The 21,333-nt window shown below is 45.5% G+C and overlaps 1 protein-coding gene and 1 non-coding gene across 2 annotated transcripts; one reads left to right on the forward strand and one right to left on the reverse strand.

Moving 5' to 3' along the window:
* Positions 1–6,202: 6,202 nt before the first annotated feature.
* On the reverse strand, positions 6,203–16,504 carry dusp3a (dual specificity phosphatase 3a). Its single transcript, XM_028988664.1, has 3 exons — positions 16,308–16,504; positions 11,836–12,068; positions 6,203–10,185 (listed from the first exon to the last, which is right to left on the reverse strand). Exons 1-3 carry the CDS (start codon positions 16,460–16,462, stop codon positions 9,971–9,973), a joined length of 603 nt encoding a protein of 200 aa, XP_028844497.1. The 5' UTR covers positions 16,463–16,504; the 3' UTR covers positions 6,203–9,970.
* A 3,977-nt stretch (positions 16,505–20,481) lies between these two features.
* LOC114796255 (U1 spliceosomal RNA) lies at positions 20,482–20,643 on the forward strand. Its single transcript, XR_003750650.1, has one exon. It is a non-coding gene; the product is annotated as a U1 spliceosomal RNA (small nuclear RNA).
* Positions 20,644–21,333: the final 690 nt, after the last annotated feature.

Below are 21,333 nucleotides of genomic sequence, written 5' to 3' on the forward strand. Positions count from 1 at the left end.
AGCGCGGCGACAAGTTGCGGCCGTGCGTGCGCGCCGCCGCTTAAATAGCGGAGTGGGCGGGGCCTGCGGCCGCGACGTCCGATCACGTCTGCAGACAATTAACGATCCCGCGACGTTTACATAGTCAACTCGTACATTTCATTTACAAAAAACGCATGTTAATAAAAAAGAATGAATCCGTATTTTAAAAATGTACAGCCAGACTCGGTCCCGTGGAGACGAATGCTGCCCTCTTGAGGGAAGCTCGGTCCCCGCGGCCACACCCTGTCACCCTGTCCCCTCCGCTGTCATTTAAACTCCGTTTTTATACAACTGAACCCTTCACACGTTTTTGTTTCTGTCTTTACGTTTTATATTTTACTTCATCAAAAGGCAGTAAAGGAGACAGAGTGAACAGGCAATTTAAAACGATAATATTAACCTCTGAAATAAAGTGTGTAGTACAGCACTGTCAAAAACATGATTTGTTCATTGTGATTAATTTGCCAAGAATAAAAGGACAGGCCGCGTCTTGTTCACTTTATAGGTCGGTGTGACCTGGACGGAGGCACTGGTACCCCAAATGCCACCAAACCGGACCCTTATTGGGCAATCGGGACAGATTGGGCACTGACAAGCATTTACATTATTTTTCCTTAAATTATCTCCTTGCCACTTCCACACTTGAAACTGAAATTCATTGAAAAATGCGCAATTAATTAATTACATCTTTTTTATCATTTAAATCTAATTTAATTTAATGATAATTATTATACCGGCTGCACTTTGCCCCAAAAAGTTTTTATTCAGGTATAAAGTGTTATTATTATCCCCCTTATGCACAACTTGTATGGCTGAGATGGCAATGAGGCTAAAAGAAGAGGAAGTCATTTCCAGCGTTTCAACTTAGTGACTTAAAGCTGTTCCACCATGATCATGGAGCACTAATAAGGCAATAAATTAACACTGGTGTGTTAAATTCACATTCGTGTTATTTCAGGAAATGAAATATGAATTCTGATGTGTTCCAGCTGTTTTCATTGTTTCAGCAGCGTGTCAGAACCCAAAGCTGCTGCTTAGTCGGACTGGAACGTGTAGAAATGACCACCGTCCATCTGAACCGGCAACATGCAATCAGCAGAGTGGGTTGTTGGAGCGAGTGTGTGTGTGTGTGTGTGTGTGTGTGCGAGACTGATTTCCTCAGCTGACTCCCCATGCTAAGATCCGTGTTCTGCATATTGTCGTACAAATCTGAGATTCATTTAGCAATGTTATGTAGTTATAAGACCACGGGAGGACCAGCTGGGTCCAGCAGGGCCATGTGGCTGCCGTTGTTCTGCACGTGTTCCTTCGTTCCAAGGTCGTTCGTGTTCGTGGACTTTTTGGGCCCAGAAGGAGGAATGTGGTCCCTGTCACTCTGGACATAAGTGCAGGCTGGTCAGTTCTAAACTTTCCAAAGTTGCCTGCCGATCCAGACCGCCGTGGTTGACCGGACCAACCACACAGGGCTGTAGGTTAACCACCCGGCGTCCATAATCCAGCGCTGGCACTGCCGGCTGCAGGCGCTATTATTAGCAGGTCCATAAATGAAATAAGAATGTCTTATTTTAACAAGTCGCTCTCAGCGGGTGGTTTGCGTGGCAGTAAATGAATACGTTGGTGGTGGAGGCACCTCTGGAGGAATTATAACCCCGTGAGGGTCGTCATGGGGGTCCAGGATGGCAGCCTCGCTTCCCACGTCTGGGTCACAGCCACATGGGTCAGAGATGCTTTTCCAAGTACCGGACCGGGTGGCCGTGTGTGTCACACCAATACAGCAAGAAAAACTTCTGAAGCATCTATGTATTTACACACTAGAAAAACATCACAATTCTCCATCTTTGTTTTATTTCAATAAAAGATGATTTATGTAGATGTGTTGAAGATACAAGAGACTCTCCGCTGTTGACCAGCAGTTACCGTAAAAAAACACACATTAGCACGGAATGCCACAATTTCCCTGAAATCCGAAAGGAAGGTGTGTTAACTAACCATGAAAGTACAAACAGAGCCCACGGCTCCACGCACGACTTCACGTGGGCCTTCCAGCAGGGAGAGAACGGAAAAAAAAACTATTTAACTTTTTTATTGGATTCATAAAAGCAGATAACAAGCGTGTGAGACGCATTACTGCTGCTTATATTAGATCCAGTAAAGAGTCATTACGAACAGGCTAATAAAACAGGTCGTGTCACGTAAAGGTGAAACCTGCTGTGGTGTTGACTGGTGATGGATATAGATGGGTGTGAACTTTCATAATCTAACTGTCTGATAAGAAACTGTGAATAAAAATACAATAAAAAAAAAAGTGAGCGAAGCCTTTAGCCCAAACCAAGCATTGGCCTTATAAATTAATTAGGATTTTTTAATGTAAGTAAGATTCTTTGTGTTTACCTATTAATAATTAAATATAAAAATTCTAAATATCCTTTTTTATAGATGCACTTTCATCTTATTTTTATTCCCATTGAAACTGAAGATTAAGAACTGCCTTTTTGGGAAACATCTTTATTTCATTATTCTTGTGTTATTTGGCTCAGTACTGGTGCTTGGTACTTCTGGTACGATATGAACAGTTTTCACTCCTTAAACTGAGTGCCAACTGACCAATCAGATTTATTGTGGCAGCAAGTGGGCTTTTCCTGCTGCCTGCTGCAGTCTGAGTGAATTACGAGTCTTTAAATCCTTCATATACTCAGGTGCAGCACTACAGGCCAAAAGGTTTGGCCCTTCCTTGGATTAAACAAAAAATGCCATTACAAGGAAACATCAGAAATGCCTAAGTCAAATATAGAAATGTGTTTTTACACTTACATAGGTTTTAAGTGTAATTTATCAGATGTAAAAGAATATTAAAAAAACACCCCTTTTTTAAAGTGCTTTTGTGTCCCAACACTTTATCAAACATGAAAAGTGATGTCAGTGCACTCAACACTTAACAGATAGATCTTGTTCCACAGCAAGACTGCATGTTACAACAGACTGAGGGCAGAGAGGGTTGGGAGGATTGTGGCCGATTTCTATATTATTTTTTTTTTTGTCTTTGCAGCAACTACCAAAGCAAATTCCTTGTATGTAATATAATTGGTAATAAACTTCATTATTTGGCGACAATTCGAAGAGCAGTCAGTTACATTTGTTTGAAGTATATATGTATATATATACAGTAAGTCCTGCTATATGTTACCTGCAAGGCGCTGCAGTGTTGAGAGTAGCCATGGATGGACCAAGATCAGACTGAACAATGTGATGTGAAAGAATGAAGGCTAATCATGTGGACTGAACAAGATCAAGCCCAAGATCAAACCAGACCAAGCAAGTGAAAGATCGAGTCTCTGGTCGAGATCAAGCCCAAGATCAAACCAGACCAAGCAAGTGAAAGATCGAGTCTCTGGTCGAGATCAAGCCCAAGATCAAACTAGACCAAGCAAGTGAAGGATTGAGGTTCATCATGAAGCCAGGTTGAGGTCAAGCCCAAGATCAGACCAGACCAAGCAAGTGAAAGATCGAGTCTCAGGTCGAGATCAAGCCCAAGATCAAACCAGACCAAGCAAGTGAAAGATCGAGTCTCAGGTCGAGATCAAGCCCAAGATCAAACCAGACCAAGCAAGTGAAAGATCGAGTCTCTGGTCGAGATCAAGCCCAAGATCAAACCAGACCAAGCAAGTGAAGGATTGAGGTTCATCATGAAGCTAGGTTGAGGTCAAGCCCAAGATCAGACCAGACCAAGCAAGTGAAAGATCGAGTCTCAGGTCGAGATCAAGCCCAAGATCAAACTAGACCAAGCAAGTGAAGGATTGAGGTTCATCATGAAGCCAGGTTGAGGTCAAGCCCAAGATCAGACCAGACCAAGCAAGTGAAAGATCGAGTCTCAGGTCGAGATCAAGCCCAAGATCAAACCAGACCAAGCAAGTGAAAGATCGAGTCTCTGGTCGAGATCAAGCCCAAGATCAAACCAGACCAAGCAAGTGAAAGATCGAGTCTCAGGTCGAGATCAAGCCCAAGAACAGACCAGGCCAAGCAAGTGAATGATTGATGTTCATCATGAAGCTAGGTTGAGGTCAAGCCCAAGATCAGACCAGACCAAGCAAGTGAAAGATCGAGTCTCAGGTCGAGATCAAGCCCAAGATCAAACCAGACCAAGCAAGTGAAAGATCGAGTCTCAGGTCGAGATCAAGCCCAAGAACAGACCAGGCCAAGCAAGTGAATGATTGATGTTCATCATGAAGCCAGGTTGAGATCAAGCCCAAGATCAGACCAGACCAAGCAAGTGAAAGATCGAGTGTCTGGTCGAGATCAAGCCCAAGATCAAACCAGACCAAGCAAGTGAAGGATTGAGGTTCATCATGCAGCCCAAGATCAGACCGAGTTAAAGACGTGAAGTATTGAGGTTCATCACGTAGCCGGAGAGGATAAAACGTGGGCCGCGGTGTTGCACTCGCTCATCAGATGCTGGTTTTGACAGGACGGTTTGCGAGTTCCTCTAATAAGAACAACAGCATGCTGCGGGCGCGGCACTTGGACGAGGATCTGAGGTTCGCGCCGCTCTCAATATTTCCCAATAATTAGCGCTGCAGCACAGATGTGAGGCTCTGTGGGATCTCCGCACTTCGCGCGCAGTGTGGGAATGTTGCGTGGAATCGGGCAGCAGTGGTCATGTGCTTTTCATTTAACCTCGTCGTTACGAGGAGGATGAAAGCGGCGGTGGATGAGAAATGCAACGTTTACGGGTTTAGATGTTCACTAGATGACCTGGAGTGAAAAGCTCCGGAGAGAGTTGAACTTCACACAAAAGCAGTGCGGCCGCAGCCCGCATTCCCCAGATAGCAGAGATTTCACTCCTTCACCATCACACACACACACACACACACACACACACACGCAGGATGAGGGCAGACGGGGGGCCGATTAAAAAAGCTCCTGCTGAGTGAACCCTCACACACACACACACACACACACACACAGCAAGTTGGCTTCAAAGTAGCTTTACTGGTGTTGAGTGTATGTAGGACAATATTATTTATGGATAAATAGTCACATAACGTCTCTCTCTCACACACACACAAACACACACACGGAGATCACAACTCTGCTGTAGCTGCTGTTGTGGTGAGACGTTGTGGTGACACTGATGACAACAATGGGCTGCTGGTCTCATTAGTGCCTTTTGAGCATCGAATGATATAAAGCATTTGCTTTCTGTAATGCGGTGCCTTTGTTGTGGCTCAGTGTGTGTGTGTGTGTGTGTGTGTGATATTTACCCAGCAGTCTCACTGTCCGTGTGTTGGTTTCTGCAACAATAGACGTAACCATCAGCAGACGTGGACATCAGTAATGTTGTGTAGCAGCGTGTGGATCTCGCTCACATCTTCATGATGAATCGACTTAACTGTTAATTGCGTTTTTGGTCGTTCCGTGAATAAAAGTGACTTTATAGGATTTTATTAACACGAATACACAGAACGCAGCTGCCTGGTTGTACATGACAAATGACGTCTTAATAAAGGATAAATTGTGCTTTATTTTGCGATGGAATTTACTGATGTCAGCTGGCGGGATCACACACACACACACACACACATCATGGGGCCCTGGTGTGTAGCGCAGTTTAATATCCATTCTGTGTGTGTGTGTGTGTGAGGTAGGGAGCGTGTGAATGTGAGGGTGGGGGTCCTGGACAGGTTTCAGAGACGATCTCACAGCTGTGTGCTGGTAATTGTCCCGCTCTCCAGGCGGCGGAGGGGTGGGCCGAGGGATTCCAGGGTGTTCCATGCCCCGCCCCCTCGGACCTGAAGGACGCACCCCCCAGGCGGCAGGTGAGCCTCAGTTTATAATCAGTCCTGTGTGTATGCATGTGGGTGTGTGTTCACAGGAAGGTGGAGGACAACTTAGAAGGTGTTTGTCTCCATCTGTTGGTTGGGAGGAAAACAGCAGCGTCATGGACAGGTAAGCATCATGTCTAACCCTCCTCTAAAGAACCTTCCAGAAAAAAAATCATATTTTGGATCATGCTCTTTGGGCAGCAACCCTTTCAGATTCCATCAAGTCAAATGCGATGATATGGTGGAGCCCACGGTCCCGTCTGAATTCCTGCTCCGTGGGCTCCTTCGTTCCTCCGCCGTGAGGTAGTCGGCCCGTGGCGTAATGATGAGGCCGAGCACAAGAGAAGAGAAGCCACGCCGGGTCCTTATAGCCGTTTATTGGTTCACATTAGAAAGAAAAGGAACATCTTTAAAAAAAGAACAGCCGTATGAAATCAAGTGCACTTCAACAAACGGTGCCGGTGTCTGAGATGGAGCCGTCCCTCCTGTCCCAGAAGCCGAAAGCGATATCAGGCAGGGCGTAAGGCTTTATCTCGTACGAATCCTACACACATGCTAATAAAAGGTCTGCGGAGGGCGGCAGGTCCCTGTTTCGGGGCAGCTGGGGCAGTTGTGCTAAAATGTCTAGTGGACGTGGACAGTGGCAGTAGGTTCTGAGTGGAAACGGCGGGTGTCAACGTCACCGTCACACACAGACACGCCCATGAACCCTGCAAGGGCAGCAGGTGGCGCTGGTGTCTCGTCATGGTTACGCCGGACCAGCGGACGGCGCCCCCCTTTTTCTTTCATCTCTGCAGCACTGAACGTTGTACGTGTTTAGGTTTTATGGAATCTCCGTATATGCACAGGCTGCACTAACTACCGTTAGGTAGGGATGTTTTAGAGGAATGTTTAAGAGTCTACTTTTGTTTTAGGAGATAAAATGTCTTTGTGCATCATTAGAGGGGTGCTACAAATATGGGGTGATTCTGGGGCAACAGGGCGGAGGTTTTATCATTTGGCCAATTAAGACTCAGCAGAAACGAACGGTCGACTCGCTGTCACCAAACACAACCAGCAGCGTTTCACAGACACCGGGGACGGGCACGAATTCTGCTGGTTCCGCGGTTATAATATTGGATACAATATGACATATAGCTACATACTCAATGTCTGGATAATAACTCTGGAATAACATGTACTGATAATACGAATACATTATAGATGCAATTTGCATACATTCATATATGTCAACACTTATATATGTATATACATGTACATATATCTGTATGTATATAGATATCAGAAGACGAATATACTGTGCCACAGGGCACAACTCAAAACTTCTACTGGTGTGCAAAATGGGATTAAATAAAAACCTTTGCCTTCATGGACTTGGACAACAGTAGCAAACTGTCACGGAGTCTGAAGAGCAAAGGATGATGATTGAAGAGACGCCATTAATGATCAGTCATTGCGGAGGAGATGGAGGAGTTGATGTAGCTGTAGAACTTGGTGAATCTAAAGACTGTGTTGCCAGATACAGCTGACTGTTTCCAGACCCAAAATGCACACAAAACCAGCGACAGACAACTTCACAAATGGTATACAAACATGAGAACCACCTTTAAAATGACCAATAATAGAATCCTCATTAAAATACAGTAGCATAGGCCTCCTTAATGTAGGAATATATATGTCACCCACTGTCAACACGGCAGTCAGGCACGCAGAAAGGGATAATTTTAATTATATTATATTATATTTTTATCCGTTGTTTTTTTTTATTTTAGTTTGAAATTTGAATATTATTGTGTTCTTGTAACATGTAACACGTTCTTGTGTTTGATTTGATGCTCAAAACATTCATCACAAATCCTGCATGTGCCTGTCAAATTGCCGTAAGGTTTTCAACGTCAGGTAGGCAGGGTTGGCACTGGTCACCCTTGAAATCTGATTAACGGTTCTGGTGGGCGCGGCCAATCAGTTTTTTCAATTAGTGTTTCAAAATCTAAAAGCTCCTGGGTGAGTAAACAGTTGTTCGCAATATTTAGTGTTTAATGATTGTTAATGCATGTATGTTAAGAAGGTTGTGTAGAATTAGCATAACGCCACTAAGTTAGGTGACTAGATCTCATCTGTTTTTTTTTTATCATTGTCACATCACCGGCTTCTACAGGGATGTAGTTTTGGAATTACATTAAAACTACCCTAGGTTTTTATAGATAGCATAAAAGTAAAAATAACGAATGAAGTGTTATATTCATTTTACATGTAAAAAATAATTTGCGGCTCTTTGTGCTTTCTCTATTGTGGAAATCCGGTCCAAATGTTACATGCAAAATAAATATGATAAATCTTTTCATGTGTTTCAAGGTAAAAGGTGGGGTTGTCATTTCTTCACTCTAATGCAGTATGCTGACTTTTGCTTATGAAAGTAGCCTAATGACAATATTGCTGTTTGCAGCATTTAATTCAGATGTACTCAATTTCATGAGCGCTATAGAGTATTGTACTGTCTGGGCCTTCCTTCAGTTAAGAGATCACCAACAATCTCTTGAATGATTTACCTTTTAGACCCTTGCATTTTAAACTTATTGGGTCAGTTTCCTATTCATGGATAAAGTCTAAAAAGTTCAAAATAAAAAGTGTTTTTGACTGGAGAATGTCATGAAAGTTATTTTTTTAGTCAAGGACAATGCTTATTCCATGAACAGGAAACTGACCCTTAAATCTACATATGTAAATACATTTTTTCTATATATAATATTGGATACAATATTATTGTTTTTTTTTTTTGTCATATTACTCTTGGGTCCATTTGATTGTATCCAGTTAGCTGAAATAATGGAGTGCATGTTTACCAAAACCCAAAGTATCGGCAGTATAATTCAAAAGCAGCAAACTGCCCAATCTGGCAACACAGTTGGAAATGAATGAGCATGAAATACTAATGTTCTGAGCACAGAATTGGCTGAGTTAATATCTCATGAGCTAAAGCTAACCATCACTCAGTACAGCTAGACTGACGAACTAGCCTGTCTGGGTCTCAGAAAGAACTCACATTAATGCAGAATCAAACCAGATGTCTTCGATACAGATGCCATTTCTCCGAACATGTGAGCTGTACTGTGCAGCGCTTTTAGCCTGAAAGCAAGAGGTGATATGACGGCATCTTCATTAACCGCAGTACCACATGATTCTGTTAAAGAGGGCTGGTCACACATTAGAACTCATGACAGAAGGCAGTGGACATTTGGGGCGGGGCTGGGCGGGGCGGAGGTTTCCTGTGTTCAGGGTGTCCAGTGGCTCAGACGTTTGGCAGTGGCTAACTGGCATGGCAAGGCTGTGTGTTGCAGCTCAAGTGTGCTGGACAGCGTCAAAGCTTTGTGGTTGAGAGCAGCAGCGGCCGCTGCTGTGTGGAACAGGCTGCTGCCATGTCACACCATGGCAGGTAAGGGTGGGCGGGTGCGTGCAGGCTGAAGGGTCTAAGCCTTTTTTGACATCATGGAATGTAGTTTCACCAGCTCTCATCAATATCGAGTTCTGTCACTTTGGCTTTTCTATAATGGAGCTTCTGTGCCTGACAGAATGATGCAAGTTTAAAACCTCGGTCAACTCCAAACTCCCATTCTGGATTTCGCTCGATGAGCCCCGCACTCAAAGATGGGAGAGGAACTGGCAGTTGTAATGGTTGTGCTATAATCTAGATGTTTCTACAGGTGACGGAGCCCAGAAATGCTTTAGAATGGTGACACTTGTGGAAGTGCTGGTAAGGTGGGCGGTGATAAGGAAGCAGGAATACTCAGTTAGACGCATAACTGAAGCTGAACTGGATCATCTTCTCCTATGGGACAGATGTCCATCTGAGAAACCTGGAGGACAATTTTAAGTTTATACAGGAGAAACTGCCCCGATCCCCCTCACCAGACCAGCAGAGAGGAGGGTGAAGAGGATGGCAGCAGGAGGCATCAGCAACAGCTTCAGATGATCAGGCAGTTGAGTGTGTTGTGTAATGTGTGTGTACACATGTGGACCTTTGTGGTCAAGCCTGTGTGTGTGTATGTGTGTGTGTGTGTGTGTCAGCTGGCCAGGTCCGTAGCTCCAAGGTTGGCTTCAGTCAGGAATGGGCGGAGCCGGTGGCTTCGCTCTCACTTGGTTTTGAGTTTGAGTTTGCCTTCCTTTTCCAGCGTCTGGTTGAGCTGGCACAGCTGGCGCAGGAAGCCATCATTGGGGCCAATCTCCCGCTTCTGTCTCACCGTCGCCACGGCGACCCTGACATCCATCTTGTGGCGGAGCATGAGGTAAGCGATGACTATGGTAGGGGAGCGACTGTAGCCCTCCCGGCAGTGAACATACACCTTCCCTAAACAAGGAACAGACGGGAAAAGAACATTCTGGATGCATTAATGATCAGACTTGGATGGAATGGAATAAAATCTGAATACATTAGATTTAAGAATGCAGTATTTAGAGTAGAATCCTTTAAATACATCTGCTGTGATATACAAAAATAAAATAAAAGGGAAATGCGGATGACCGTACACGTACAGTAATAATCCCATGTTCACATATCTACATTGCACACGTGGCAGAGAGTCAGTAAAAAATTACATGTTGATATTTTATAGTTGCTGATTTGTTGACTTCAAATGCATATCTTTTTATGTACTGTTATAGAATACATTTATTAATTCAGCATTCAGCCACAAATACTGGCCGTGTGCTTCAAATGAGCTACGTGTGTTCCTGTAATGGGATATATATTTATATATAGAAACAGAGTACATATTCGCCCACTGCCCGTGCTGCATGCATCTCTCACGTGCCAGCGTAATCTGATTCTGTCTGTGGACATTGTACGCCTGGCACTACCAGGTGTTTTCATGATGTACAACAAATACACAAACACGAGATGTGCACACTCGCGTATTCAGGCCCCGTGATGGTCGCGAGTGTCAAGTCAATTTCAATAAAAAAAATAGATATTCTGACCCCTGCAAGCCTTTACCTTGCTGCACCACCCCCACCTCCTACTTTCTCATATATTCACTATCGAGCTGCCGGGTCCACCTGGAATTCACCGCTCTGCCTCAGCAGATTCTGCGGCGCATCTGAAACCGGATCTCTCTGCACCCCGCCCACGAATCTCTCCTTTACCGTGACCTGGACACGAAAGGACCCAGTGGGTCCCCGCAGAGCCAGCCGGCCGTCTGATTTACTGCTCAGCTGACCACGCCGCCAAGTTCCCCGGGAATTAGGACGCTCGGTAATTGCTCCTCTGTGTCTGGAGGCGGCGTAAGATCCATGCTGTAAAACTTCCGGCCAAAGGAACCAATTACACTCGACGTTGGGGTGAGGGATCTGGGCATAAATTTGGCCTCATTACAGTTCAGTATATTCCCATCGCTGCAAAACGAGGGCGCCGCGCCTCTCTGCGATCTGTCATATCCATTATCTTGTTCAAAAGTTGCCGCTAATGTGCGTTGCATTCGGTGGGTTTTAAGATGTTTGCTGCTTATTCACTTCAATCAGCTTTATCTCACCTCGTCTGAAAGAACCATCACGGGCCATTTGGCGTCATGATTAATATTCCTCTCCTTTAATCCCACAATCATTAATAGGTTAATGGGAACCAGCCATTCCACTGAACTCCAGGATGCTTAATTGGGGTCAGTGGTGGCCTAGCGGTTAAGGAAGCGGACCCGTAATCAGAAGGTTGCCGGTTCGAATCCCGATCCGCCACTGGGCAAAGCACCGTCCCCACACGCTGCTCCCCGGGAACCTGTCATGGCTGCCCACTGCTCACTCAGGGTGATGGTTAAATGCAGAGGACAAATTTCACTGTGTGCACCGTGTGCTGTGCTGCTGTGTATCACATGTGACAATCACTTCACTTCACTTAATTAATATGGCAATATGAAAATTCACAGTCATTTCGTAACAATGCATTGTCCTTCTTCGCAAGAACCACGACTTACAATGAGATTCTCTTTATGGGCCGCTCGCAACTCACCTTTACCGTCTTTATGTGCCAGGGCGTGTTCAATGAACCCAGCCGCTTCCTCGAAGAAGGCACTGATGTCGAACTGCTCTGTGTCGTTGGCCTTGATGCCGTGGTAGGTGATGCCGGTTCCGGCGTAGAACTCCGCGCTGGTGTTCACGTGCATGAAGGAGTTGCCCTCCGCCACGTTGAGGATGTGGGTCACCCCCAGTTTCTGCAGACGCATCACATTCTGCGCCACGAAGCTGAGGGAGCAACGTTCAGCACAATCAATCGGCAAGTTTGTAGGTTAAGCGGCTCAGTGACGGTGAAGGATGTGTGTGAGGATGAGTGGGGTCCGAGCGTGGAGAGCAGGTGCAACACTTCCGAGCCTTGTTGGGCGGTAGCTACAGCTCACCAGCTCAAACTTAATGAGGGTACAGAAATTCAGCAGAAATACTCTGACGACCGCTGGTGCTGCTGCACACCAAAAACACATCTGATGAGGACAGACCTGACGCTGTGCCACTTGTCATTATTTTTGGTGACAGTGCCATCACGCAGAACAGCCACTTGCAAATTGTGTGGCATCAGGACAAATGCAGCAGAATCAACAATGTGCAGTGAAAGGCATGGACAGTAGTAGCCTAGTGCGTAACTAGGTAGTATAGAGGGTGGTAATAGCCTAGTGGGTAACTAGGTAGTATAGAGGGCGGTAGAATAGAGGGTGTATAGGTATTACAGAGGGTGGTAGTAGCCTAGTGGGTAACTAGGTATTACAGAGGGTGGCAGTAGCCTAGTGGATAACTAGGTAGTATAGAGGGCGGTAGAAGCCTAGTGGGTAACTAGGTAGTATACAGGGTGGTAGTAGCCTAGTGGGTAACTAGGTATTACAGAGGGTGGCAGTAGCCTAGTGGATAACTAGGTAGTATAGAGGGCGGTAGAAGCCTAGTGGGTAACTAGGTAGTATACAGGGTGGTAGAAGCCTAGTGGATAAATAGGTAGTATAGAGGGCGGTAGAAGCCTAGTGCGTAACTCGGTAGTATAGAGGGTGGTAGTAGCCTAGCGGGTAACTAGGTAGTATAGAGGGTGGTAATAGCCTAGTGGGTAACTAGGTATTACAGAGGGTGGTAGTAGCCTAGTGGGTAACTAGGTATTACAGAGGGTGGCAGTAGCCTAGTGGATAACTAGGTAGTATAGAGGGCGGTAGAAGCCTAGTGGGTAACTAGGTAGTATACAGGGTGGTAGTAGCCTAGTGGGTAACTAGGTATTACAGAGGGTGGCAGTAGCCTAGTGGATAACTAGGTAGTATAGAGGGCGGTAGAAGCCTAGTGGGTAACTAGGTAGTATACAGGGTGGTAGAAGCCTAGTGGATAAATAGGTAGTATAGAGGGCGGTAGAAGCCTAGTGCGTAACTCGGTAGTATAGAGGGTGGTAGTAGCCTAGCGGGTAACTAGGTAGTATAGAGGGTGGTAATAGCCTAGTGGGTAACTAGGTATTACAGAGGGTGGTAGTAGCCTAGTGGGTAACTAGGTATTACAGAGGGTGGCAGTAGCCTAGTGGGTAACTAGGTATTACAGAGGGTGGCAGTAGCCTAGTGGATAACTAGGTAGTATAGAGGGCGGTAGAAGCCTAGTGGGTAACTAGGTGGTATAGAGGGTGGTAGTAGCCTAGTGGGTAACTAGGTATTACAGAGGGTGACAGTAGCCTAGTGGATAACTAGGTAGTATGGAGGGCAGTAGAAGCCTAGTGGGTAACTAGGTAGTATACAGGGTGGTAGTAGCCTAGTGAATAAATAGGTAGTATAGAGGGCGGTAGAAGCCTAGTGCGTAACTCGGTAGTATAGAGGGTGGTAGTAGCCTAGCGGGTAACTAGGTAGTATAGAGGGTGGTAATAGCCTAGTGGGTAACTAGGTATTACAGAGGGTGGTAGTAGCCTAGTGGGTAACTAGGTAGTACAGAGGGCGGTAGAAGCCTAGTGGGTAACTAGGTAGTATAGAGGGTGGTAGTAGCCTAGTGGGTAACTAGGTGGTTGTAAGTCGCTCTGGATAAGGGCGTCTGCCAAATGCCGTAAATGTAAATGTAAATGGTATAGAGGGTGGTAGTAGCCTAGCGGGTAACTAGGTAGTATAGAGGGTGGTAATAGCCTAGTGGGTAACTAGGTATTACAGAGGGTGGTAGTAGCCTAGTGGGTAACTAGGTTGTACAGAGGGCGGTAGAAGCCTAGTGGGTAACTAGGTAGTATAGAGGGTGGTAGTAGCCTAGTGGGTAACTAGGTGGTTGTAAGTCGCTCTGGATAAGGGCGTCTGCCAAATGCCGTAAATGTAAATGGTATAGAGGGTGGTAGTAGCCTAGTGGGTAACTAGGTATTACAGAGGGTGGCAGTAGCCTAGTGGGTAACTAGGTAGTATAGAGGGCGGTAGAAGCCTAGTGGGTAACTAGGTAGTATAGAGGGTGCTAGTAGCCTAGTGGGTAACTAGGTAGTATACAGGGTGGTAGTAGCCTAGTGCGTAACTAGGTAGTATAGTGGGTGGTAGTATCCTAGTGGGTAACTAGGTAGTATAGAGGGTGGTAGTAGCCTATTGCGTAACTAGGTAGTATAGAGGGTGGTAGTAGCCTAGTGGGTAACTAGTTAGTATAGAGGGTGGTAGTAGCCTAGTGCGTAAATAGGTAGTATAGAGGGCGGTAGTAGCCTAGCGGGTAACTAGGTAGTACAGAGGGTGGTAGTAGCCTAGCAGGTAACACACTCGCCTATGAACCAGAAGACCAAGGTTCAAACCCCACTTACTACCATCGTGTCCCTGAGCAGGACACTTAACCCTGAGTGTCTCCAGGGGGGACTGTCCCTGTAAATACTGACTGTAAGTCGCTCTGGATAAGGACGTCTGGTAAATACTGTAAATTTCTGTCAATATGAGGTGCTGTGTGTACATTAATAAGGAAAAAATGAACTTAAATGATTCTAGCAAATGGCTGCAATATATGAAAGAGTGAAAAATTGAAGGGGATTTAAATACTTTCCGTACCCACTGTGTGTGTGTGTGTGTGTGTGTGTGTGTGTGTGCGTGCGGGTTGTGTGTGTGTGTGTGTGTGTGTGTGTGTATAAAAATTTATGAAAACGTTCCAATAAAAACCTCTACTGAAATGAAACTTCATTTGATTGGCCCATGATCAATTCTGCATGATTCAGGGAAGAGTTTGAACACACAGGCCGCTGTTCACCATTATCACAGTATTCTCTGTAGTCTGGGGACTGGAGTTGCATCAGAGGCGTCCCCTGCCTGTCCCCCGACACACCCACACTTCCCAAGGTTAAAGAAAGTGGACAGCGAACAGCCTGCTGCTGTTTAACGGCCGATTTTCTGCGTTTGGGGGCACCTGACATCTCCGATGTCGATCATCTATAATATTTTCATACAAAGCTGCTCTGCGTTTATAAAAAGTGGGTTTATGTTTCGGCTCCGCCCACTCAGACCAGCGTCCAGTTTCTCAGGCTCAACAAGCTGCTGGACTTGGCCGCTGGTTTGCATCGATTTTGTTGTAACGCAGGAGTAATGTGTTAGCGCTCACGCCGCTCCCTCGCCGCAGACTGCAGGCCAGTGATAAATGAGACCGGAGAACCGCGCCGGGTCCCGAGAGCCAGTCCAGACACCAGTCCGGCCCGGAGACCAGGACAGGACCTGCACTGAAATATTTACATGTACGCCAGAGCGCCGGAGCGGTGGTGGCCTGGCGGGGAAGGAAGCCCGCAACCCGTAACCGGAGGCCGCCAAGGTGCCACTGAGGTCCCCACACGCCGCTCCCCAAGGGTGACGGTTAAATACAGAGGACACGTGTCACCGTGTGCTGCGCTGCTGTGTATCACAATGACAGTCACGTCACTTTCTTTCTGACAATGGCAGTAAGTTGGGTTTGAACCTGGGACTTTGTGCTCTTCTTGCTTCCAGGTGGGTGTCTTATCAAGTACGTTAAAGACTCGGAATCAGAAAGTTTGAAACATTTACTGCCAAAACAATAAAACCAAAATTGAAGTAAAAAAACTGAAGGTAAATCACGACTTAGCTGGACGCCGCCCCACATGTTTTTATTGTCCATGGTGAATTATTAGATATGTTATTACATGGTATTACATGGTAAAGTGCTCTGCTAGTTGTAGATGGTCAGACTGGGAGGACCCTGGTTTCTTGTCACCGTTGCCATGGCGTTGCTAGAAGAAGCATCCATCACTGCCACCTGGGCACACTGGGTTGAACGCACAGGACACATTGTGACATGTGACAGTCACTTCCATCTTTCATATCGGTAGTTGTAACGGACTTGGGGGAGGGCGTGGTTTCCGCGGACACGCCCCGAGCGTTTGGGAACGAGGAACGCAGCTCGTTTTTTTTGACGATTCTGAACGCCCGCGAACGCACGTCGTGGCGGCGGATTGATTGATTGATTGATTGATTGACCCTGTTGCTGCGGGTTCGGGGACGAGGCGGCGGCCACGACGGCGCGACTCACGCGTTGCCGATGAAGAGCCGCGGCCAGACCTCGTTGCAGTGCTGCCCGGGGAGGCTGTAGAAGCCGCTGCCGGCGGACAGCAGCCCGTTCAGCTGCGGGACGGTGGCGTCGCCCTCCGGTACCGGGAGCCGCGCGGGGCTCTGCTGCTTCTTCATGGCTCCGGTTCGGCGTCCGGCGCGCGCTCCCGCGCCCAGACACGCCCCACGCGCCCACCGGCGGAGCGCCGTTAAAGGACCCGGATGTCGCCAGACGGGGAGACCTGCCTCATGAATAAGAAATTCATTAATGGCCGTTATCTGAACGGCGCTCCAAGTACGCAGGATTGCATTATTATTATAAACGAATTTGTTACTATAATTATTATTATTATGTTGTTGTTGCGTATTAAAATGACGTTTTTGCTCTCTGTGCCAGTTGGTCTGATATTTTTTTTCTGTTTTTATGACGTGATGTTTACTGCTGATCTGCTGCTGTCAGCATTTCAAGCTCTTTGTTTCAGTGCCGCTTCTATAAACCTGCCGATGGGGGGCGCTGTTTGTCCTCTCGCCGGATTCTCAAAGGTCCAGTCCAGTTAGATGGACAGTAAGCTCGGTGTTCCGATCAATCAAATAATCATTAACCTCTTCTTCAGGCCTCTGGCTCTGTGGATTTAAGGCATCGGTCACGTCTGTCAGGTTCTGGTCACATGCAGGGAAATTTAAAATGTAGTATAAAATGTTAGTATAGTTTTTATTTCATATTTACAGCATTTATCAGACGCCCTTAACCAGAGCGACTTACAATCAGTATTTACAGGGACAGTCCTGGAGACACTCAGTGTCTTGCTCAGGGTCACAATGGTAGTAAGCGGGATTTGAACCTGGGTCTTCTGGTTCATAGGCGAGCGTGTTACCCACTAAGCTACTACCACCCCATTTATGCGCTAGTTTTAGTTAGTATAGTTTTAATTTAAATTTTAGTTTTGGTTAGTATAGTTTTATTTAAGTTTTAGTTAGTATAGTTTTAATTTAAGTGCTAGTTTTAGTTAGTATAGTTTTAATTTAAGTTTTAGTTTTGGTTAGTATAGTTTTATTTAAGTTTTAGTTAGTATAGTTTTAAGTTTTAGTTTTGGTTAGTATAGTTTTATTTAAGTTTTAGTTAGTATAGTTTTAATTTAAGTGCTAGTTTTAGTTAGTATAGTTTTAATTTTGGTTAGTATAGTTTTATTTAAGTTTTAGTTAGTATAGTTTTATTTAAGTGCTGTTTTTAGTTAGTGTAGTTTAATTTAAGTTTTAGTTAGTATATTTTTTATTTAAGTGCTAGTTTTAGTTACTATAGCTTTATTTTAAGTTTTAGTTAGTATTGTTTTAATTTAAGTTTTAGTTAGTATAGTTTTATTTAAGTTTTAGTTAGTATAGTTTTATTTAAGTGCTATTTTTAGTTAGTATAGTTTAATTTAAGTTTTAGTTAGTATATTTTTTATTTAAATGCTAGTTTTAGTTAGTATAGTTTTTATTTAAGTTTTAGTTTTAGTTAGTTTAGTTCAGTGTGTATATAAGTGTATATTTGTATTTTATTATTGCACTATGGGGGGGGTCTCTGTGTATACTGTGTATACTGATGTACTGACAATAAACAGATCTTGAATCTTGAAAAGCACAAGTTCACACAGCATCACAATATTATGGTCTGGTTGAGTTTTGGCTAATGAGTTCCAGCCTTATCTTGTGTAAATGTAGAAAATGATTCTCATTTACATCTTCTTCAGAGTCCAATGTGTCAGGACAACTGGTTGGTTTCTGGTTTGCCACTTTACAGTCTTTCAACTCGTCATAACTGCCATATTTTTTTATTAAATACATCCTCACATCTGTATTTAATGACATTAGTTGATGAATATGATTGTTTCTGTAATTGTGTCCTTTTGAAGTGTATAATGTGTGAACATTTAATATTACATTTTTATGCAGTTAATACATTATTTCATTTAGTCTATTTTGTTGACTTTTTCCTTTCCTTTTCTTTTCATCCCTTTAAGCAGCGCTGCAGACAGCAGAGGGCGCCACCGTGTTCCTTATGAATCCTGATCTGAGGAGGTTTCCAGACAGTCGGCTGATGGATGGTCACAGTTACAGCTTACTAGTTCCAGGGGTCCAGGCCCAACCGTTTTTCAACCAGCCATGTGTAATGCACCTTTATTGCTGTGCTGCTCTTAACTGAATGTAACACTTAACTGCTTTTGAACATTTTAAACCCCTTTTCAGCAAAATGAATTGAAATGATAATAAATGGCTCCTTCCAGGGGGGATTAAAGGGTCACCATTTTAGCCCTGAACACCGTCCCACAAACGTTACATAAGTCAATTAGCAGCCGAAGCGATCGATCAGAGCAGTGTGCCCGTGGCTCGTGATGTTTAGAGACAGTCGATATGTCTGATGGCCGAGAGCCCAGCGAAATGTCAGCCAGCCGCACAATCACATCCAACATAGAGGTAGCCGCGGAAGCCTCGCTTTCTGTTCCCATGGTGATGTAAGATGATGCTTTTAAATGCCATGGCAACAAGCCCTTATGGATGCTTCAGTCCTTTTGTTTTGTCTGTGTGCCTGTGTTTCCTACCTGCTCTTTATGCGACTCTTGTTTCATAAGAAGAGGCGTTAAAGATGAAGGCAACGTGATCCAACACCGGCTACAAACCAGCCCCTGAAAAGAAAAGACATTTTAACCATCATATAAACAGACATAGCACGGGCCTCCTATATGATTCGCTTTGTTTTCATCATCTCGAACGTCTGCCACAATTGATTGATCAGCAGTTGATTGATCAGGACTGAACTATGGCTGCACGTGCAAGAGGAACCTGGGAAGAACAGAAACAAGCAGATGAAGATTTACACCGCTGCGCCTGCTCTTGAGAGATGGAGAGTGTGCACTTGCTCAAATTACCACAGGCCATTGATCGAACTGAATTCCCTCCCCCAGGGCAGGCTCTGATTGATGTGGCCCCAAGGGACCCCTGGGCACCTGAGGTCCCCCAGCGCTGGCGTTTTCACAGGGATGATATGAAAGGATTTTTATGGGATAAAACGAGGCCTGTTGCCATCTGAGGCTCATTATGAGAAGGCCCTGGGGGGCGGGGAGAAAAATCCTGTAATGAAGATGGTCCTGGCTGTGAAATCTCACTGCAGGAACACACAGAACTGTTGGTCTGGCCGGTTTATTCAGCTTTAGTGCTGCTGTCTGTGTGTTTGTGTTGGCTGGTTTATGTGTGGTTTTACCAGGGTCTGGCCACCTCTCTGTTAGTTTGTCCTTCCTGTCTGACGGGACTCTATTAGTCAAATAAATGTGGAGGACAACGTGACCCAGGGGAGACAGGGACCATCTGCACTGGATACCTGGCAGCCACAGCAAGCGAGGACCGGGGTCCTGACACGTGTTCCTCACCACACAGGACTGTGTTTACCATTCAAGGACACACAGCCACCGTAACATTAAAAACAGCTGACAGGTTGTTTTTTAATATCTGAAATAAATGACTGCCCCAGAAGCTCCTGGCAGAAGAAGTGTAAACTCAGCATTCGGCGTGTGCTGCAGTTCTCCCCTGGGAGTTCAGAAGAGCTGCGATCTCCACTGGTACCACACAAGGAAACGGGTAAAGGCCTCGCTGTACCATCCAGAACCTACAACATCCAAGGGTCTTTGGGACCATATGTTCTAGTTGAATTAAACATCTCTGTGCTGTGTAGAAGGGTTACTAGAAGTGTAAATGCCACAGGTTCATCTTCTGATACTGCCGATTAGCAAGCAGAATTCATTTACATTTCCAGCATTCACCAGAGGCCCTTATCCAGAGCGCCTTACAGTCAGTAGTTACAGGGACAGTCCCCCCCAGGAGACACTCGGGGTTAAGTGTCTTGCTCAGGGACACGACGAGCAAGACACGCTCCCCATGCACTAGTACCTTAGCGGAGCAGAATTTAAAGTGAAGTGACAAGATGGGGGATTAAACACCAGGAGGCAGTATAAATACACAGAACAGCATGGACTCCATGGAACACAGGGCCGGGGTGCACCCCACACTCTCAACCGTGACATTTTTCTTTTTGTCATTGTGAAACACTGCAGCACAGCACATGGTGACACGGTGAAACGTGTCCTCTGTCTTTAACCTTTGGTGAGCAGTAGGCACCCTGACAGATACTTACCTGGCAGGGGAGATACCGTGATCAAGAAGGCGGGTCAACCAGGGCGAGGCTCAGCCATTGCACTTCGGCTGTGCTGATCCCTGCGAATTCCCCAAATGTGGGAATCTCGACTGCATAATTTCTGGTAGTGGGGGACTGCGTTCGCGCTCTCGGGGCAGTGGTGGCCTGGCGGTTAAGGAAGCGCCCCCCGTAATCAGAAGGTTGCCGGTTCGAATCCCGATCTGCCAATGTGTCACTGAGGTGCCACCGAGCAAAGCACCGTCCCCACACACTGCTCCCCGGGCGCCTGTCATGGCTGCCCACTGCTCACTCAGGGTGATGGTTAAATGCAGAGGACAAATTTCACTGTGTTCACCGTGTGCTGTGCTGCTGTGTATCACATGTGACAATCACTATACTTTAAACTTTAAACTTTAGACAGGGGAGCAGTCTGTGGGGATGGGACCTCGGTGGCACCTTGGCATATGATTGGTTACAATTCCGCTTCATTAGCCACTAGGTCACCACTGCCACCACACACACTTGTAATAAAAGTCCTGACTTTTACTGTCCAGCTGAGACCCATGAACCATGAACCATGAGCTCTGTCATGTTTTGTCACAGCAAGACACAAATTCTGTTTTTCACATTCAGTTTTCTGCTTCATTGTTTTTAGATCTTTGTGTCGTTGTTTCTGTGCTGTACACGTGAACTATAATTAAAATAATTTTATATGTTTCAAAGGCTTTTATTGACAATTACATCACGTTTATGCAAAGAGTCCATATTTGCAGTGTCGGCCCTTTATTTCAAGACCTCCGCAGTTCGCCCTGACATGCTGTCAATCAACTTCACGGCCAGATCC

The sequence above is a fragment of the Denticeps clupeoides genome, chromosome 8 (assembly GCF_900700375.1).
Source record: "Denticeps clupeoides chromosome 8, fDenClu1.1, whole genome shotgun sequence".
Taxonomy (NCBI): Eukaryota; Metazoa; Chordata; class Actinopteri; order Clupeiformes; family Denticipitidae; genus Denticeps; species Denticeps clupeoides.

What these genes read in the sequence shown, in the direction of transcription:
- dusp3a (XM_028988664.1), bottom strand. Translation starts at nt 16,462, where the DNA reads ATGAAGAAGCAGCAGAGCCCCGCGCGGCTCCCGGTACCGGAGGGCGAC. An exon ending in CGGCTCTTCATCGGCAACGC is followed by an intron (nt 12,069 to 16,307) that starts GTGAGTCGCGCC and finishes TTGCTCCCTCAG; the next exon opens with CTTCGTGGCGCAGAATGTGA. An exon ending in GGCACATAAAGACGGTAAAG is followed by an intron (nt 10,186 to 11,835) that starts GTGAGTTGCGAG and finishes TTCCTTGTTTAG; the next exon opens with GGAAGGTGTATGTTCACTGC.